General features: G+C 40.2%; 1 protein-coding gene across 5 annotated transcripts in view; it reads left to right on the top strand.

The window, feature by feature from the left end:
* Positions 1–17,048, top strand: part of APBB2 (amyloid beta precursor protein binding family B member 2) — a 304,103-nt gene that overhangs the window by 164,168 nt on the left and 122,887 nt on the right. For all 5 annotated transcript variants that reach the window (XM_075859373.1, XM_075859379.1, XM_075859381.1 and 2 more), the window contains one exon: positions 5,177–5,385. In XM_075859373.1, coding sequence (XP_075715488.1) covers positions 5,177–5,385 — 209 coding nt within the window. The remainder of the gene's footprint in view (positions 1–5,176; positions 5,386–17,048) is intronic.

Here is a 17,048-nt window from a genome sequence, read left to right as displayed (position 1 = left end):
TATACAACTATACAATTTACAACTATGCAAAGTTATAGGGTGATCCTAAATATAGTGCAATATACAGAGTGCCTTACACTGATACTCCTATATGCAATCAAGAGCCCTGCACATGCAACATTTGACATAAACATCCATGTATTACTTACTTGCTGCAGTAAAATCAAATGAAAAGCATGTGCATATGTTATACTAGTAATGTGTTCTGCATGACTACACCGATATGGATGTGGCTCAACATCTAGTAATGGTATATGTAAATCATCTGGACTCATTTAGGACGATGGTTCCATCTAAATGGCTTCATTGGGTCAACTGAGTGGCAAAAATATAAAATATCTCACCATTATTTGTACCGTTGTGGGTAATCCAATCTAGTACTTTCCCTTAGTGGAAGATGTTTAGAAGTAGAGTTGTAAAACATATTTGTCACCAAATTTGATCAACAAAATCCAACAGTGACATATCTACGATAGGGCAGACCATGCCTCTACTATGGGTCTCGTGGTGAGAGGGTTAGGAGCTGGCACTGAGCTGATTCCCTTAATGATACATCTCCCGTTCTGCAGAAGCCTCCACTAGAGTATACTGCATAGAGATTTATACACTAAGGCTTCCTTCATATCTGAGTTGGAGGCTCCATTAGTGCAAACCCGATGTAACCAATTGAATTCAATTGGTTACAAGGGGCATCATTGGTGTCAGTCATGCAACGTATCTGACCCTTTCGATATTTTCGTTGTTCTGCACCTATGATAGAGCAGAGCAACGGAAACACCGAACTCAGATGTAAATGACGCCTAAGAATGAGTTCAGTGGGAGCTGTATAAATCCAAATGCAGTGATCTCTACCTAGTGGTTGATGCAGTCAGCCCACATTTTGCCATTTAACACTATCACAGTATTAAGGAAAGCAATTGATTTTGGATCTCTGCAAAAAAAAAAAAAAAATGGTGCTTCAACCTCCTTTTATATTGGGGTTTGGGTCTATTCTGAGTTTTGCCATGAGGCCCTATGATTTCTGTATACATCCCTGTAATACAAATTGACAGTTCTTTTGGTTTTATGGATGGTGTGAATTGTTCTCCAACCATTCGGTGAAGATGTAAAAATAGCTTTATGGATGATTATTGGTGTACATGAGAAATTGGCATTGCTCGAAGCAAACATCAAAACCACATGATCCCACATGAATCTTTTAAGGGCTAATCTTTAAAGATATAGCATCAAATATGTATGGAGGTATGAAAGCTGTCAGTCCACCATCATTTACTCATCAGTCAGCAGATAAACATAACCAGGATCTGACAGGCCACGTACGTGTCTTTGATTGACAGGGGATTATTAGTGCCCCCGTAGTAGATAATGTAGACTATTGAACACCATTTAAGATGCTATACAGGGTGATCCTGTTATCTAAATGATAGAGCAGTAATTCCAGCCTATAAATAGCAATGTTCCTGGGACTACTCTCAGACAGCTCTGACAGACAACTGATACCTTGAGTACTCTACTGCACGCTCTTTACCAAAGAGGAAAGTGATGAAATGACCTGGCTGTACTGTTTAGCGTTAATAGCGTTTGATTCAATGTAACTGCTATGCTGTATTATCACTACTTGTTAGGTCTTTATTTACTACACAATGAGGCTGATTTACTATTTTTGTTGTGCCAGAATTCTGGCCTAAGTAGCGCTTTTTTTTTTTTTGCCACAAATCAATTTACACAAATTTATTATTGATTTGCCAGAGAACGGATATTTGAGCCTCACTAGACACTTTTCAAAAGTGTCCAGAAATGGGGTCGTGGCTTACTGGGAAGGGGCGTATCTTAAAATGAGCCGATGTGCAGCAAAATTGCGTCAAAATTGGCACAAAAAACTGGCATAAACTTGGCCAACCAAGAGGTAGTATAGAGAAGAGACAAGTGTCCAGCAGGTCTAGCAAGATGCACCGAATTGATCCTAAATCGTGCACCACTGTAAAAAATTTGGCGCATCTTCTGACTGCCTGAACAAGTTTACGCTGTCTAAGGCCTTGTTCACACAACGTGTATTCAACGCGTTTTAAGTGCCGAAAAATGCGTCAAATACGCTTACTTTAAGTTTTCCATTGACATCAATGACAGTAAGCGTGATCTCGAGTAAGTGACACACATTAACATTACGGAAGCGTCGGGAGTGTTTAATAGACTTTGCGTCCTGGCTGGAGGTGATGTCTATTTACGCTCAAGACACTTCAGTAACGTTAATGTGTGAGTAAGCGACAGCACACGCTGTGCTCAGTACATGAATGGAGGGAAGTGTATGACGCTGATTGGTCACTGATTGATCAGCGTCATATACTTCTCTTTACAACGCCCACTTGTTCAAAAGTAAAAACACGCCCAGTTGGGCATTAAGAAAGTCATTAGCATAAAGCTAAAATTGCTCATAACTTGTTGAAAATTGATCGTTTTTCTAAATAAAAACCACTGTTGTTACCTACATTACAGCGCCGATCCCATTATGTAGGAGGGCACTTATAATGTGGTGACAGAGCCGCTTTAAAGAGGATCTGTCTACTGAGATGTCTACTTTAGTAAATAATTGTATTCCCCACAAAATAAAAATTCTTGGGCATCTTTTCTTAGAACTCAACGCTGTGCCATTCCTTTGTTATTCCCACTAGAAATGTATGAATAAATTGACAACTGGGTGTTACCAGTTGGGGGTGTGTCCCTACACAGACTGATAATGTCCAATCAGTGCTAATAGAGTGAGACTGCGCAGGGACACGCCCCTTTGACAAGGAGAGCGGTAACACCCAGTTGTCAAATTAATCATAAATTTACAACAGGAATAACAGAGGAACGGTACAACACAGAGTTGTAAGAAAATATGTTCCAGAATTTTTATTTTATGTGGAATACAATTATTTACTAAAATAGACAAGGAAGGAGAGGTGACTGGTCCTCTTTAAAAAAAAACAAAAAAAAAACACAATTTCTGCCAAAAACTGGCGTAAACTGAATAATGTAGTGTACGTCTGTGTATGCCACTGGTACTACCACTGTAGTGTCCCCATGACTTTTTGCGTGGCTCTAGACCACTGCTTCACAGGATGGTAAAATATTTCAGCTAGTAATTTCTTTCCCCCATTCTTCCTAAATTCAGTTGATCTCCTTCTCAGCACAGAACAGAAGACTTCAAAGTACCGCAAGTAAAGTCTTTGGATGTTGAAAAGACATTCATTAGAAAATATGCTGATTTGGAATTTAATAAGTAGATACTGGACTGACTGTGAATTTTCTAATGTATCTTTCATCAGTCCTGAAAGGCAAGGTTGTTCCATTTTCTTATTGCCAGTGTTCATCATTTTGAACATGTCTGGATGTCTCTTCCTCTGGAGCCCAGATTAGGTGATAATTTAGATTACAATGGCTGTGTTTTAGTTTTTAATCCTACTCTATTTTCTGCAGGGAAAGGGAATGAATAGATGAAGACGAAAACAGTGATTAAATCTTCAGGCCTTATTGTAGAATCTAGAATCTTGTTTAATTGCAGCATGTGCTTATTATATTGTCAGGCTGCGAGTGTGAACCGTGTTGGGCGCAGGGCTGAATGCATTACATTGCTGACATACATCATATCTAGCTCTGCAGGATGACAGCTCAAGGGGAAAGCTCTGATATTGCAGTGGACAATATTATGCTGTTTACATTAAATGTCTGTTCTGTCTAGGATCGTAATTGTAGTCATCAATTAGAACCAATCATCACCCGCTTCTTTATCAAAATATCAAAACGGACTGCACTATACTTAGAATGAAATTGTCTACTCCTATATAAAGATATTCAATAGTCAATAATGTTTTCAGCCTTCTATGTTTTGGTCACTGGGATCTGTTACCAACATATTAACTTGGGAAAGAGAATGGTGATCATCTTTAGATAGTAACACTTATGTTCATGATCAGTACTCGATTTACATGTCAGAAGCGCGTTAGGCCATGCCCCTTATTCTAAAAATAATAATTTGTGTACCAGTAGTTACGGCAGGGACTCCGTCCCCTTTATCCCAGTAGCCACAATAGTGCCCTCCCTTCCCACAGTAGTCACAGCAGTACCCTCTACCTTAGTAGTTACAATAATGCCTCCTCTCCGTTTCCTCAAGTAGCCACAGCAGGTCCCTCCATTTCCCCTCTAGTTACAGAAGACCCCCCTTTATCCGGTACTCACAGCAGGGCCCCCTTTTCTAAATAGTCACAGCAGGGCTCTCCAAATTCCCATATTAGTCACCCCCCCTTTATCCAATTGGTCAAAGCGGTGCTTCCTCCTTTCCCCCCTTCGTTACAGAAGGGCTCTCCACCTTTCCCCAGTGGTCTTATTTTTTATACAAACCTTCCCCCTGTAGCCTTAATTTTCCAGATTTCCTTTTTATGTCTCTATCCTTCTCAGTTTTAGCTTTTGTCTATTTTGTATACTTTGGTATTCTAATATATTAAATCTATACGTTAATTCTACAGAATGTTCCATATTGTATATCTTTATATAACGGGTAGCCAATATCGACCTCTATCAGTGCTATTTTCTATTTACCTTTTCAGATACATTTATTGGCCAGGTGTTATTTGGGTTTTGCTAAGGTGCCTACAAAATTAGGTATACAAGTATGCTAATGTCCATACAACTTCATCATCACAAAACACATATTACTGAGCGGTTGGGAAATATTCGTTCATGGTTTGAAGAAATATTATTTGTTTCTAAATCGTAGTCTCTGTACAGTTCTCTATTTTATATATCTTCTTAAAAGAGCTATGATTGGAGACATCTCTAGACATTTGCCCAATGTTTGTCTATATCCATATTAATATGTCAAGTATACCTATTCTGCTATTTTGTAGATAAGTGTTATGAATCAATTTGTTTTGGGGTACACGTAGATGCAAACAATAAGGGGAAAAAAATGAAAAATTGTCTCAACAGCAAATTGATATTCCAAACTGTGGTGTCCTTTATACTTCTAAGAAGAAAAAGTATTCTATTAAATTTGTATATCTTCTCTTTCATGATTGCATTGGGGACATAATCAATGGCCCATTTTATTTGATTAGAAATTGCCATATGAATTCCTAGATTAATTTGAGAACAGAATCGGCTCTTCTAATTTTTATCATATTTTCACATTTTACAGCGGATATATGGAGCGACCATTCAATTCAAACAGATCCGGATTTACCACCAGGTTGGAAGAAAATTAATGACATTGCAGGAATCTACTACTGGCACATTCCAACTGGAGCAACCCAGTGGGAGCGCCCTGTGTGTGCACCAACAGATCTCCCCGGATCACGAAAGGGATCTCTTAGCTCTGTGACGTCAACACCTACTCCAGAAAATGAGGTAAAACTCAAAACATTTCACATGTATTATACTTCAACATCTCTATAGGTGAATGTTGACCCGGATGTAGAGATGAGTGTCTATTTGACTTTATTCTGTATTACAATAGATCTTTTTTTGAGAAGGTTTTACCACTTAAAATAATATTTTTTTCATAATATGGACCCAAGGGAATTATGTTATTTTCTTTATAGTGATCCCAGCCTAGATATGTTTTTGGAAACATCTTTATTTTAAAACCTGTTACTTACAAGAATCCTCAAGCAAACCCACCAGGGTTGTATCTGAGCAATATTATATATTCAGTATGTGTGATTGAAAGATGGCATATGATATCTTGGGATTTATATGATCAATTATATCATCTTCACCAGCTTTGACATTTCGCATAGTAAATAAACATGTCAATTTAATGTAAAACATCCATGGTAGCTTTCGAATGTATTATTGGCAGTACCATATACTTCTTGGGCTTTTCCCTTTTAATTACTTTTGATAAGTAAATTTAGTGTTTTTGCTCATAGAAATCAATCTATAATTTTATTATCTTTCTTGAATCTTCAGCATTCAGCATGTTGGCCCAACAGGGAAAAAGGGTCACTGTATGCCAAGTTTCATATATTATAATCACATAAGAGAAAAACAAACAATGAAAATCAATGTTACTATCACAATTCTATATTGAGTGTCCATATATGCCGAAATCGAATTCCCCATAATATGTCCATCTTACTGTAGCCCAATGATATCTTGACCATTTCTAACCTCTAGTGACCCATTAGTTTAGGGTCCACTCCAGGCTTGTGGTACACTATGCAGTACCTGGTAACACACTCAATCCTCACCAGGCTTTTGTCAGTGTTGAAGCCACCCCTTCCATACCTGGTTACGTGAAGTCCCTGGTAACACAGCAGTGTCGTGTGCTGTACCCATTAGCCAAGTGATTTTGTCTTTATTCCTGGTAATTAATAATTCATCCCAGATGATGGAGGGCATTAAAGTCCATACTTGGAGCCAATGAGTTTAGTTTCCTTCTTTAGAAACCCTCAGTTTAGTGTTTTGTTAACTACGTGGCCTTTTATTACCTACCTACTTCCAAACTTGGTTGATTCCAGTGTTACTTTAAACCAACTAAGCAGTAGTCCCTTGGGCCACCATTTCACCCTACATATCTGTGGTATTTTATTAAAGGGCATGGGTTTTCCACTTTCTTTGAACATCATTATTCACCCTGTAAGCTCTGTTTGTCCTCGAATATTGTGGGCCGTGATATAGATGGACATGGTCCTGAAATATATAGTTTAGGAATGACAGGGTCAAGTTTGATAACACTGGCTATATTTAGGTGCCCAAACATATTAGAGGAAGATTGGCCAAACGCGACAATTTTGGCAAAACCGGCCAAACATAACGTGTATGGGGTGCCCCATCAAGCCTGGTAATTTGTTCTCACGGGAGATAAGCCGCCACCAGAGGTGTCAGGCATTGGCTTATTTCCTTCTCCCCATTAAGTATACATGCACGTTCGGCCGCATCAAGGTGCATCAAAAAGATATACTTGTGCTATTGTATAGTCTTGTTAAGACTGTGAAATGAAATAAGACATTGCTTTAATTTCACACTTATTTAGACAGATGAGATTTGACAGGGACCCTTCAGGGATGCTCTATATCTCTCGTGTATAAACAAGGTGCATCAAATATTTACTTGTACTGACTCCAGATAAGGCTTTTCTCTGAATGTGTCTCGAGTCAGTACTTCTATCTTTTATTTTCTCCTGATACAAGTCTTTCATTCATATAGTCAAAGTTGTCTGTATATATCCAGGAAAGGGATAGGACATGAAATAAACATTATGCCCTCGTGAGTGTGAATATTTAAGTTCAGCCACCAATTCATTATTTTTGTATGAGGGAGACATGCAAATTTTGCAGTCATAAATATTTTATTCGCTTTGAGACATCAGATTGAATATTTGAAATAGATGTGGATTGAAGTTATCCTCTGTCATGCATGAAAAAAAATGGAGGCTAGGTGGTAAATATTTAAATAAGCATGGAACATTTCAGGGAGATTAACAGGCTGAATCGCTGCATTCACTTCACAGTGATCATTACCAAGGAGAAAATGCTATAATACTGTATACGAAAAATGACGTCAAAATTGAAATCAATCTATGCAAATAACAGTAACTGTTCATACCGTAAAACTTCACTTATTAAAGGAAAACTCTGGTAAACATGGAGTGTCTTATGATTGTTAGAAGACTCCATAAGTACCGTAGAAACGGACTATGCGGCTGTTATGGGGCCCTTTTTTTGTTTTCTTTAATTTAATTTTTCTAGTAAGAATACAAATCGGTAATAATACATTGCAAGACAACATATAATATATCGATTTAATCTTCCTATACATTTTTAATCTATAAAGGGGATATGGGAATGGGAGTCTGATCACCGAACCAAACCAATACTTTTTAAACTATCAAACTACACCCTTTCCCCATAATAAGGATCCATTCAGACCTAAAAAATTGTCCACCTATTTAGACTTTTTTTATTTTCTCTATATAGTACATCATCCCCTTTATATTTTAATTCTAGTGAGTCCCATTAGGATATCCCCCTCACAGTAACATACAGCAGGAAACAAACATTAAATATACGTCCCCCTAATAAAGATCCCACTACAGGTACACTTGTATGAAGCGTCCTTGTCTAGCTTACTATATTGCAACTTTTTTTAAATTTTTTAAATTATCCCGTCCCCAGACAAAACAACAAAAAAAACACAACATATACATCTCCCCCCCATGAATGAATACACGTTATGTTATGGTAAAGAGGGACTTGATTGGTCCCATCCCCTTTGCTATTAAGTGGTGAAAACCTGTGTAGGACAAGGGGGTGGTTAATTGGTCCAAGTGTCATAAGTGTGTGGAGGGGGAAACAAAGACCAGGCCATTTTGTCCTGGTTGGGAAAACCTGGCACCGTAAAGGGAGGGCCAGTTTGATCTGTGCTATGGGGCGCAAATTTCTTCTATGTACACAACCTCAAGACTCCCCAATAAAGAAGAATTATATTATGTCATGTGTTTTCACACCCAACATCCATTGTACATCTATCTATCTATCTATCTATCTATCTATCTATCTATCTATCTATCTATCTATCTATCTATCTATCTATCTATCTATCTATCTATCTATCTATCTATCTATCTATCTATCTATCATTAAAACAATATTATGATGTTTATTTTAAGAGAATTAAACACATGGACAATATTTCCAGTTGGAATACGTCATTAACAATTTATGGGAATTCACACAGCGAAATACTGACAAAGGAAATACATGGTAGCACCGTAGTTAAACAGTCCAAGGTGATATTGAGATCATTAATATGAGCTCACTACCAGATGACTCACACGGTCCAGGGCCAGCTCCAGGTTTATGTGGGCCCTTGGACGTCACAGACTTAGTAGGCCCCTTTGTGCGGGAACTCATGGCGGCAGTAAAATGGCAGAAAATATCACTTTGTGCCCCCATATAGATGTTAGCCCCTGTTTATGCCCCCATAGAAAAGTTAGGCCCCCCCAGTTTGTACCCCCATAAATTTAGTGCCCTCTGTAGATAGTGCCACACAGCCTCCCTCCCAGGTAGTGCCACACAGCCTCCCTCCCAGGTAGTGCCACACAGCCCCCTCCTCCGAGGTAATGCCACGCAGCCCCCCTCCAAGGTAGTGCCACACAGCCCCCATCCATGGTAGTGCCACACAGCCCCCTCCCTGGTAGTGCCACACAGCCCCCCTACCTGCTAGTGGCACGCAGCCCCCCCTCCCTGGTAGTGCCACACAGCCCCCCTGCCTGTAGTTAGCGCCTTTGGGGCTCCCTTTAGGAGTGGAATCCCCAGCCAGAGCATTGCCTATGCGGTACTCCAGCTCTGGGAAAGCCCCTGACATCACTCTCCATATATGGATATATAGTGATGTCAGGGGCAACACCAGAGCCAAAGTCCCGGGCAAAGTGCTACTAGAACTCTGCCTGGGACACTGCTCTGCTCCTGACATCACTATCCCCAGAGCTGGAGTCCCAGCAGAGCGTTATTAGCTACTATCACTCTGCCTGGGAGTCTGTGGCGTAGTTACCTCCCTGCTCAGCCATAGCTTTCAATAGTATCTGCATTCTAAGGATAGCACCAGTATAGCAGGGCCACTGGACATGGGAGGGTGGTGACGTCAGGGGCGGTACGGGCCTCTTCATGCCGTGGGCCCTGTGGCAGCCGCTATGGCTGCTACAGCAGTAGTTGTGCCGCCTCCTAGACAGGGCTCCGTCTAGAAGCAGAATCCCGGCAAGACTGTGGCCGGCGATTCCACTCCTGGAGGAGCCATGATGACAACGTCCGCACCCGGCGGCCGATAGGACCCCCTCAGGGTAGTGGGCCCCAGCACTTGCCCAGGTTTGTCGGGTGCTGACGCCGGCCCAGCTCACACCGTTACCTTTATGAAGTTCTTCTAGAGCAGGAAAATAATTTAAAATCTTAAGATAGAAAACTGAGGCCGCTATCAACTAAAAATTGGGTATGTACCCACAGTGGTGTAGCAATGGGGGTGTAAAGGTTGCAATCACAATTTGGTCCCTTATGACAGGGCGGTTGGGAGTCTTCTCTTAGATAAGAAAACTGTGTAAGACAAAATATCATGCTAATTGCATAATTATGTTATATCTAGACAGAACTATTCAAATGGCTTCATATAAAAAGTATACAGAGATATTATACTGGAGAACATCATGATGTGATGAGTCCAGTTATAGTTTTTATACCAATACCACGGAGCATTGCTTTCCTCGGGACATTCACCTTTATAAAGCATCTTTTTTTTTATTAATATCCTTATATATCTTCTATTTCTGTCTAAATATGACTGTAAAATATTCAGCAATTTGTATAGTTGCCTATATAATTCTCCATTGTGTAACTTGCCACTAATCACACTTATTTCTCCATAACATCTTTATTACCTTCCCATACCTGTCCTATCATTGTTATAGATCAGGGGTGGCTTTGAGAGCCTCAATAATGGCTAGCTGCTATTCAGGAGCATCAGTCGTTGAGGCTAGCTGCTATTCAGGAGCATCAGTCGTGGAGGCTAGCTGCTATTCAGGAGCATCAGTCTTGGAGGCTAGCTGCTATTCAGGAGCATCAGTCGTTGAGGCTAGCTGCTATTCAGGAGCATCAGCCGTGCAGGCTAGCCGCTATTCAGGAGCATCAGTCGTGGAGGCTAGCTGCTATTCAGGAGCATCAGTCGTGGAGGCTAGCTGCTATTCAGGAGCATCAGTCGTGGAGGCTAGCTGCTATTCAGGAGCATCAGTCGTTGAGGCTAGCTGCTATTCAGGAGCATCAGCCGTGCAGGCTAGCCGCTATTCAGGAGCATCAGTCGTGGAGGCTAGCTGCTATTCAGGAGCATCAGTCGTTGAGGCTAGCTGCTATTCAGGAGCATCAGTCGTTGAGGCTAGCTGCTATTCAGGAGCATCAGCCGTGCAGGCTAGCTGCTATTCAGGAGCATCAGTCGTGGAGGCTAGCTGCTATTCAGGAAAATCAGTCGTTGAGGCTAGCTGCTATTCAGGAGCATCAGTCGTGGAAACATAAGGGCACACGCAATTTTTCAGATGTACGACCCATCTAACCCCTAAACTTATAGTTATAACCTCATGACAATCCTGTGTTCTCACCCGAGTGCCAAGGATGCCCTTAATTAGGTTTAAATAGTATTGCTCAAAACAGGGTCCTATAGTACCAAGTCAGTGGTAAAAACAAGCAGCTATTTCACACTGTTGTGCCCATGAAGAACATGAGGGCCATATAGTATTTCAGCACAGTAATACCAGAAATATCAAATTTCCCATACAATTGTGCTGCTGCACAGAATTACCCATACTATTGTGCCAACCACATAGCAGTGCCCATAAAATAATTCCAGTCACACAGCAGTGTCCATAAAATTGTTACTTCTATAATAGTGGACATTCAATTGATAAAGCTAGAAAACAGCCTATGCAAATGTGCTAGTCACAGCATTGCCCATTTAAATGTGCCAGCCAGACAGTGCGCAACCGTGGCAAACACAGTGCAACAATAATATATTATAATAAAAATGATAATATAATAAAACATACACAAATTCTCCACAGTTTTACATTGCTCTCTGTCTCTCTATGGCCCAGTTCACACTGCGTTTTTTGACGCGGAAACTTAGTCGGAAAACGTGGTAAAAAACGCTCGAAAATGCCTCCCATTGATGAAGCGACATGCCCAATCTTCGGGCGTTTACGCCTCTGACCTCCCATTGACATCAATGGGAGGCAGAGAAAGCGTATTTCGCAGCGTTTTTGCCCTCAATGGCCGCTTGCGAAAAACACGCCAAATGGTGTGCAGGCAGATCAAAATCTGCCTCAAAATTCCAAACAGAATTTTGAGGCAGAATTTTCTGCCTGCAAAGAACTCCGTGTGAACATACCCTAACCCTCAACTAGCAGCCTCTTAAAAGTAGCCACCTCTTGCTGTGCCAGTCTCCACAGTCATAGTCCAGCACTGGAGTAGACAAGTTGGCAGAAAAGACGACTAATATATTAAGCATCCTGGGACAATGATAGGATTCCAGGGCCGTCACACTCACCTGGGGCAAACATTCAATTTGTTCCCTGGCCATGGCAAAGTGGCTTGTTGGTGCCCCCATGGCACCCAGTATATACGGCTTAATGTCTCACCAGCCTCCCTAGCTACACCCCTAGTGTGACATACAGTATGTAATCAGACAAAAATGTTTCGTTTATTTCCCCCTTTTTTTTTTTTTTTTTTTTTTTTTAAATACTAGCATTATTGTGCTTTGTTACAGTAGCATTCAGTATAATTGTCTTTCTGGCTTCCCCTTGGATCTCAGCTTACTCACTTGGAAATTTAGTGACAAAATGATCCCTGTCACATTTCTGTGAACATCTGTCTCCCATTACTAGTCAGCTGTAATTTGAAAAATTGCATAAATGAGGCATAAAATTCTCTTTGGTTATACCGCAAGTCTACTTGTGCCCCCAGTCATAGGCAGTTCACATACTGGTGTACAAATTGTCCATACAGCCGTAATAGGCATATACAGATCTTCTAGGATTCCTACCATGAAGGATATATATTGCCTGACAAGGGATAATAGTTGTATGATACTGCAGTAGCTGATGTGTTTATTATCCATTACTAACCGCCTGCAGTCTGTCTCCTCTCACTCATTATGTGACCTGGGGCACAGCATGGACATGACCAGGTCTGTTCGGCAAAGTCAGGAGAGTGAAGTAAAACCGGCTACAGAGATTTATTATAAAATTATGCAGAATATGTAAATCTTATACCGCATTTATACCACTATCAATGTTTTGAAAAGTGGCAAAGGTTTACCTCAAGACAGGTCATAAAAGTATTGGTGAGGATTCCCATTATTACAGAAAACTAGGGGCCCGAAGTCCCCATTCTTGCCTATGGAGTTAGCCACGCATGCACAGCCGCTCTCCTAAGAAACGAATGGGACCGTCAGAAACAGCTGAATGTGAGCGTTTGGCCGTTACTGACCGTTCTATATGACATCATAATATGTAACTGGAATTATTACATCGCCCTAGTGCGGGGACAGTCTGCGGTGAGCACTACTATTTGGAACAATTCATGGGCGTCATTTGAATCACTAGCTCTTAATGTTGGGGATTGTATTGAGGTTATAACTAGAGTTTTGGTTTTGGAGATGTAACCAGAATATTAAGGGATGGAGTTAGCATTGCGGCATACATCTTAAAAATTAGCTGTTCATCATGTGCTTCTTTACTTCCATGTAAAGCCCCCAGAACTGCAGCCAGCCATTATTGTGGCTCCCAAAAGAATGTTAACTGGTCACCCCTGTAATTTCGTTTATACTTTCAATTGCTGTGCATGGAACTTTCCATCCCCCACTGACAACATAATTGAATTTTGTATTTGCACAGAAGATCTTTAACCATACAGAATGGTCATTAGTTTGGTCCTTGCTTACAAAGTTGTTCTGTGGGAGGAAGGGGACAGCATCATTTCAGAGTCAAGGTCAAAAGGCAAACAAAAGGAATGTGAACGTTTACAAAAATCAACAATTACATGTGGTAGAGCTCATGTATTAAAGGGAATGTGTTGCTAGAAAATGTATTTTTTTTTTTAGTTAATTAAACAGTTAGTATATAAATGATTACACATTGTTAGAATTTTTTTAATTTTTTCACAAGTCAGGAAATATTATAAATTAGATTCTAATTTATAACATTTCCATGTGCTGGTCACTAGAGGGAGCAATTCCCAAAATTGCAGCATTGGCATGTGGTAAAGCAACCTCATTGCTTTATGCTGCAAAATTGGAGAAGACACACTCGCTCTAGTGAGCTCAAACAATGCCCCCTCCTTTATCCTGGCTAGTGCCAAGAGAAAGGAGGGGGTCGAATGTTCAAACCTCCTACACTGTGTGCCGCCATTTTTTGAGAGAATGCACAGTGTAGGAGGATTAGATACAGTGGCTATAACACGAACATACACAAACATGACTTACCTGCTCCTGCTGCCGCCGCTCCCACCGCTCCTAGTCCTTGCTTCGGAACATATGGATGGAAGCCGCGACCGGAAGTAGTCATCTTACTGTCCGGACGCGGCTTTCGGTCCACATGTCGCACTGCCGAAGACCTTCCATTTGGAGTGTGTGGGAGCGGCGCATGCGCCGTTCCCACACAGACGGCGTACACTATAGTGAATGGAACGGCTCCCGTTCGCATTCACTATGGGGATGTATGTGCCGTATTCCATCTCTGTATGTGTCGTTAATCGACACATACAGAGATGAAAAAAAAAATGGCAGCCCCCATAGAGAAGTAAAAGTCAGAAAAAAGAAAAAAGTAAAACACAAAAACACAAATAAATAAAATTTAGTTTAATAACATACTAAAATAAAAAACATAAAAATTTTTTTTTTCGTGACACCTTCCCTTTAAGGAGTTGGACTTCACCTAATGTTAAGAGACACAAATGTCTACATTTTGTTTATTTTCAATTACATTTTTTTAAAATACGAGTAAAACATAGATACAAGTTATAAGCTAACCCTAACCCCAATCTGTTTAGCAGGGAGAGAGGCTATAAAGAGCGTCTCTTACTCTGGAGGACCCAGCAATTTTGGTGCATTACAATGGGAAACATGTAATACTTTATTTCCCTTGTGGTTGCGCTGCAGAGAAATTAAACACTTGCTGCTGGGTTACTCTACAGATTACAGTTGATCGATAAAAGTTCCAGCAGCGGGAAATCCAGCTCATCATTAGGGTATCCTAAAAAAATAGTTGTAAATATCCTCTTATAGATGATGTAGATATAATTGAGCCATTTCTTAGTTATATCTCTTTCTTCCCTCACTGAAAAGAGGAAATAGTTGTTAAATCGCTCCTAAAGGGGAAACACCCAGCTTTACTAGACTCTTGAATGAATAATTACCATAGTTATGAAGTAGTATTGGAGTGGGTGATATTTGACTGCATGACTAGGCAGATTATTTACATTGTACTTTACTATATACAGATTAGTCCTTACTTACCTTTCTTAATATCTCAACATATCCAACATATCACCAGCTTTTAAAAAACAACAAAACAAAGATATTATTTTGCGATACTCTGTCACGAGATATCGATTCTATGTGTCCATGTGTGGCCACCCAGTGGTTATGATGCAAATTGTAGCCTGCCAAGGGTTTTGCTAGCATGTCGTGATAAGGTATTGAATTTGTTTCATGAGAAATTAGAGTCCGTAACCAAATTCAAGATAAGACAAGGGTGGACAGTGGGAAAAGTCTTTATGCTATACATGTATATGCTAAACTATACATTTACAATACACTATTTACACACAATGAATATAACAGGTACTGCCATGATCAGCTAGTTATTAGGGGACCTTCAAACGAAAAAGGGATTAACCAAGCCAGACAACACCATTTATGTCAGTGGTGCCTGGGTCTGCTCCTAGATTCCACAGTATTACAAGCAACAGATTTATAGAAAATGCATTGGAATCATATATGCTTCTCTTTATGTTCTTATGAAAACCTGACCGCAAGCCCTGAAGGATAAGATTATAAAGTGTGAGCGTACACAGAATGTACAGTATCTCTGTTGAAAGCTGACAATCCCAGATACACTGTGCCTTTTCTAGTGCCATTTTCTTACACTTTGTAATGTTGGTTGTCATCCAGTTTTCCTGCATCCAAACATAATCAGTAATTGTCTTAGGGTATGTTCACACGGCGGGGGTCCGTAACGGCTTAAATTACGGGGATGTTTCAGCCTGAAAACATCCCCGTAATTTCAGCCGTACCGGCATGTGCAGGCGCTTGAACGCCGCGTCCATTACGGCCGTAATTAGCGCTGCTATTCATTGGAGTCAATGAATAGCGGCTCCAATTACGGCCAAAGAAGTGACAGGTCACTTCTTCTACGCGGGCGTCTATTTACGCGCCGTCATTTGACAGCGGCGCGTAAATATACGCCTCGTGTGAACAGACAAACGTCTGCCCATTGCTTTCAATGGGCAGATGTTTGTCAGCGCTATTGAGGCGCTATTTTCGGGCGTAATTCGGGGCAAAAACGACCGATTTACGTCCGTAAATAGGCCGTGTGAACATACCCTTAGGGTATTTTTCACACGTGTTTTCAGCCATTTTTTGGGCCGTATATCAGTGACCACATTGTCTAAATGTGTAATAGCCATGGTCACCAGTAGTTATTCTGTGTAGTACACAGGACACACCCTTGATACAGACAAAATGTTGCCCTGCAAATACAAAATGTAGGAGGACACCAAAATCTGGGAAGGGGTTTATAAAAAAAAAATTATGTAGAAATATAAATATTTTTTTTCCCTTTTCAAATACTGCTAATAGGTTTTTGTGAAGTTGGCACTGGTACATGTGTGTCTGAAAAGGGGAAAGTAAATTGTGAGCCCCATTTGAAACATAGACTGATGTAATTGATGACACTCTCTGGACACTGTATTTGGCATTAATATGTTGGTGTGATATATATATTCTGTACTGTGCAAAAGTTTGAATTAAAGTAAGAATGCTTTCAAAAATAGAAGTTTTAACCCCTTAAGGATGCAGCCACTTTTGAACCATATGACACAGCCTCATTTTTTAAATCTGACATGTGTCACTTTATGTGGTAATAACGCCAGAATTCTTTTACCTATCCGAGCGATTCTGAGATGGTTTTCTCGTGACATATTGTACTTTATGTTAGTGAAAAAATTTGGTCGATAAAGTCAATATTTATTTGTGAAAAACACCAAAATTTAGCATTTTTCTAAATTCAAATGTATCTGCTTGTAAGACAGAGAGTAATACCACACAAAATAGTGACTAGTTAACATTTCCGATATGCCTACTTTATGTTTGCATAATTTTTTGAACATCCTTTTATTTTTCTAGGACGTTACAAAGCTTATAACTTTAGCAGTAATTTCTCATATTTTCAAGAAAATGTCAAAAGGCTATTTTTACAGGTACCAGTTTAGTTCTGAAGTGGCTTTGAGGGCCTTATATATTAGAAACCCCCA

The sequence above is a fragment of the Rhinoderma darwinii genome, chromosome 1 (assembly GCF_050947455.1).
Source record: "Rhinoderma darwinii isolate aRhiDar2 chromosome 1, aRhiDar2.hap1, whole genome shotgun sequence".
Lineage (NCBI taxonomy): Eukaryota > Metazoa > Chordata > Amphibia > Anura > Rhinodermatidae > Rhinoderma > Rhinoderma darwinii.
This window is presented reverse-complemented; position numbering and strand designations above follow the sequence as displayed.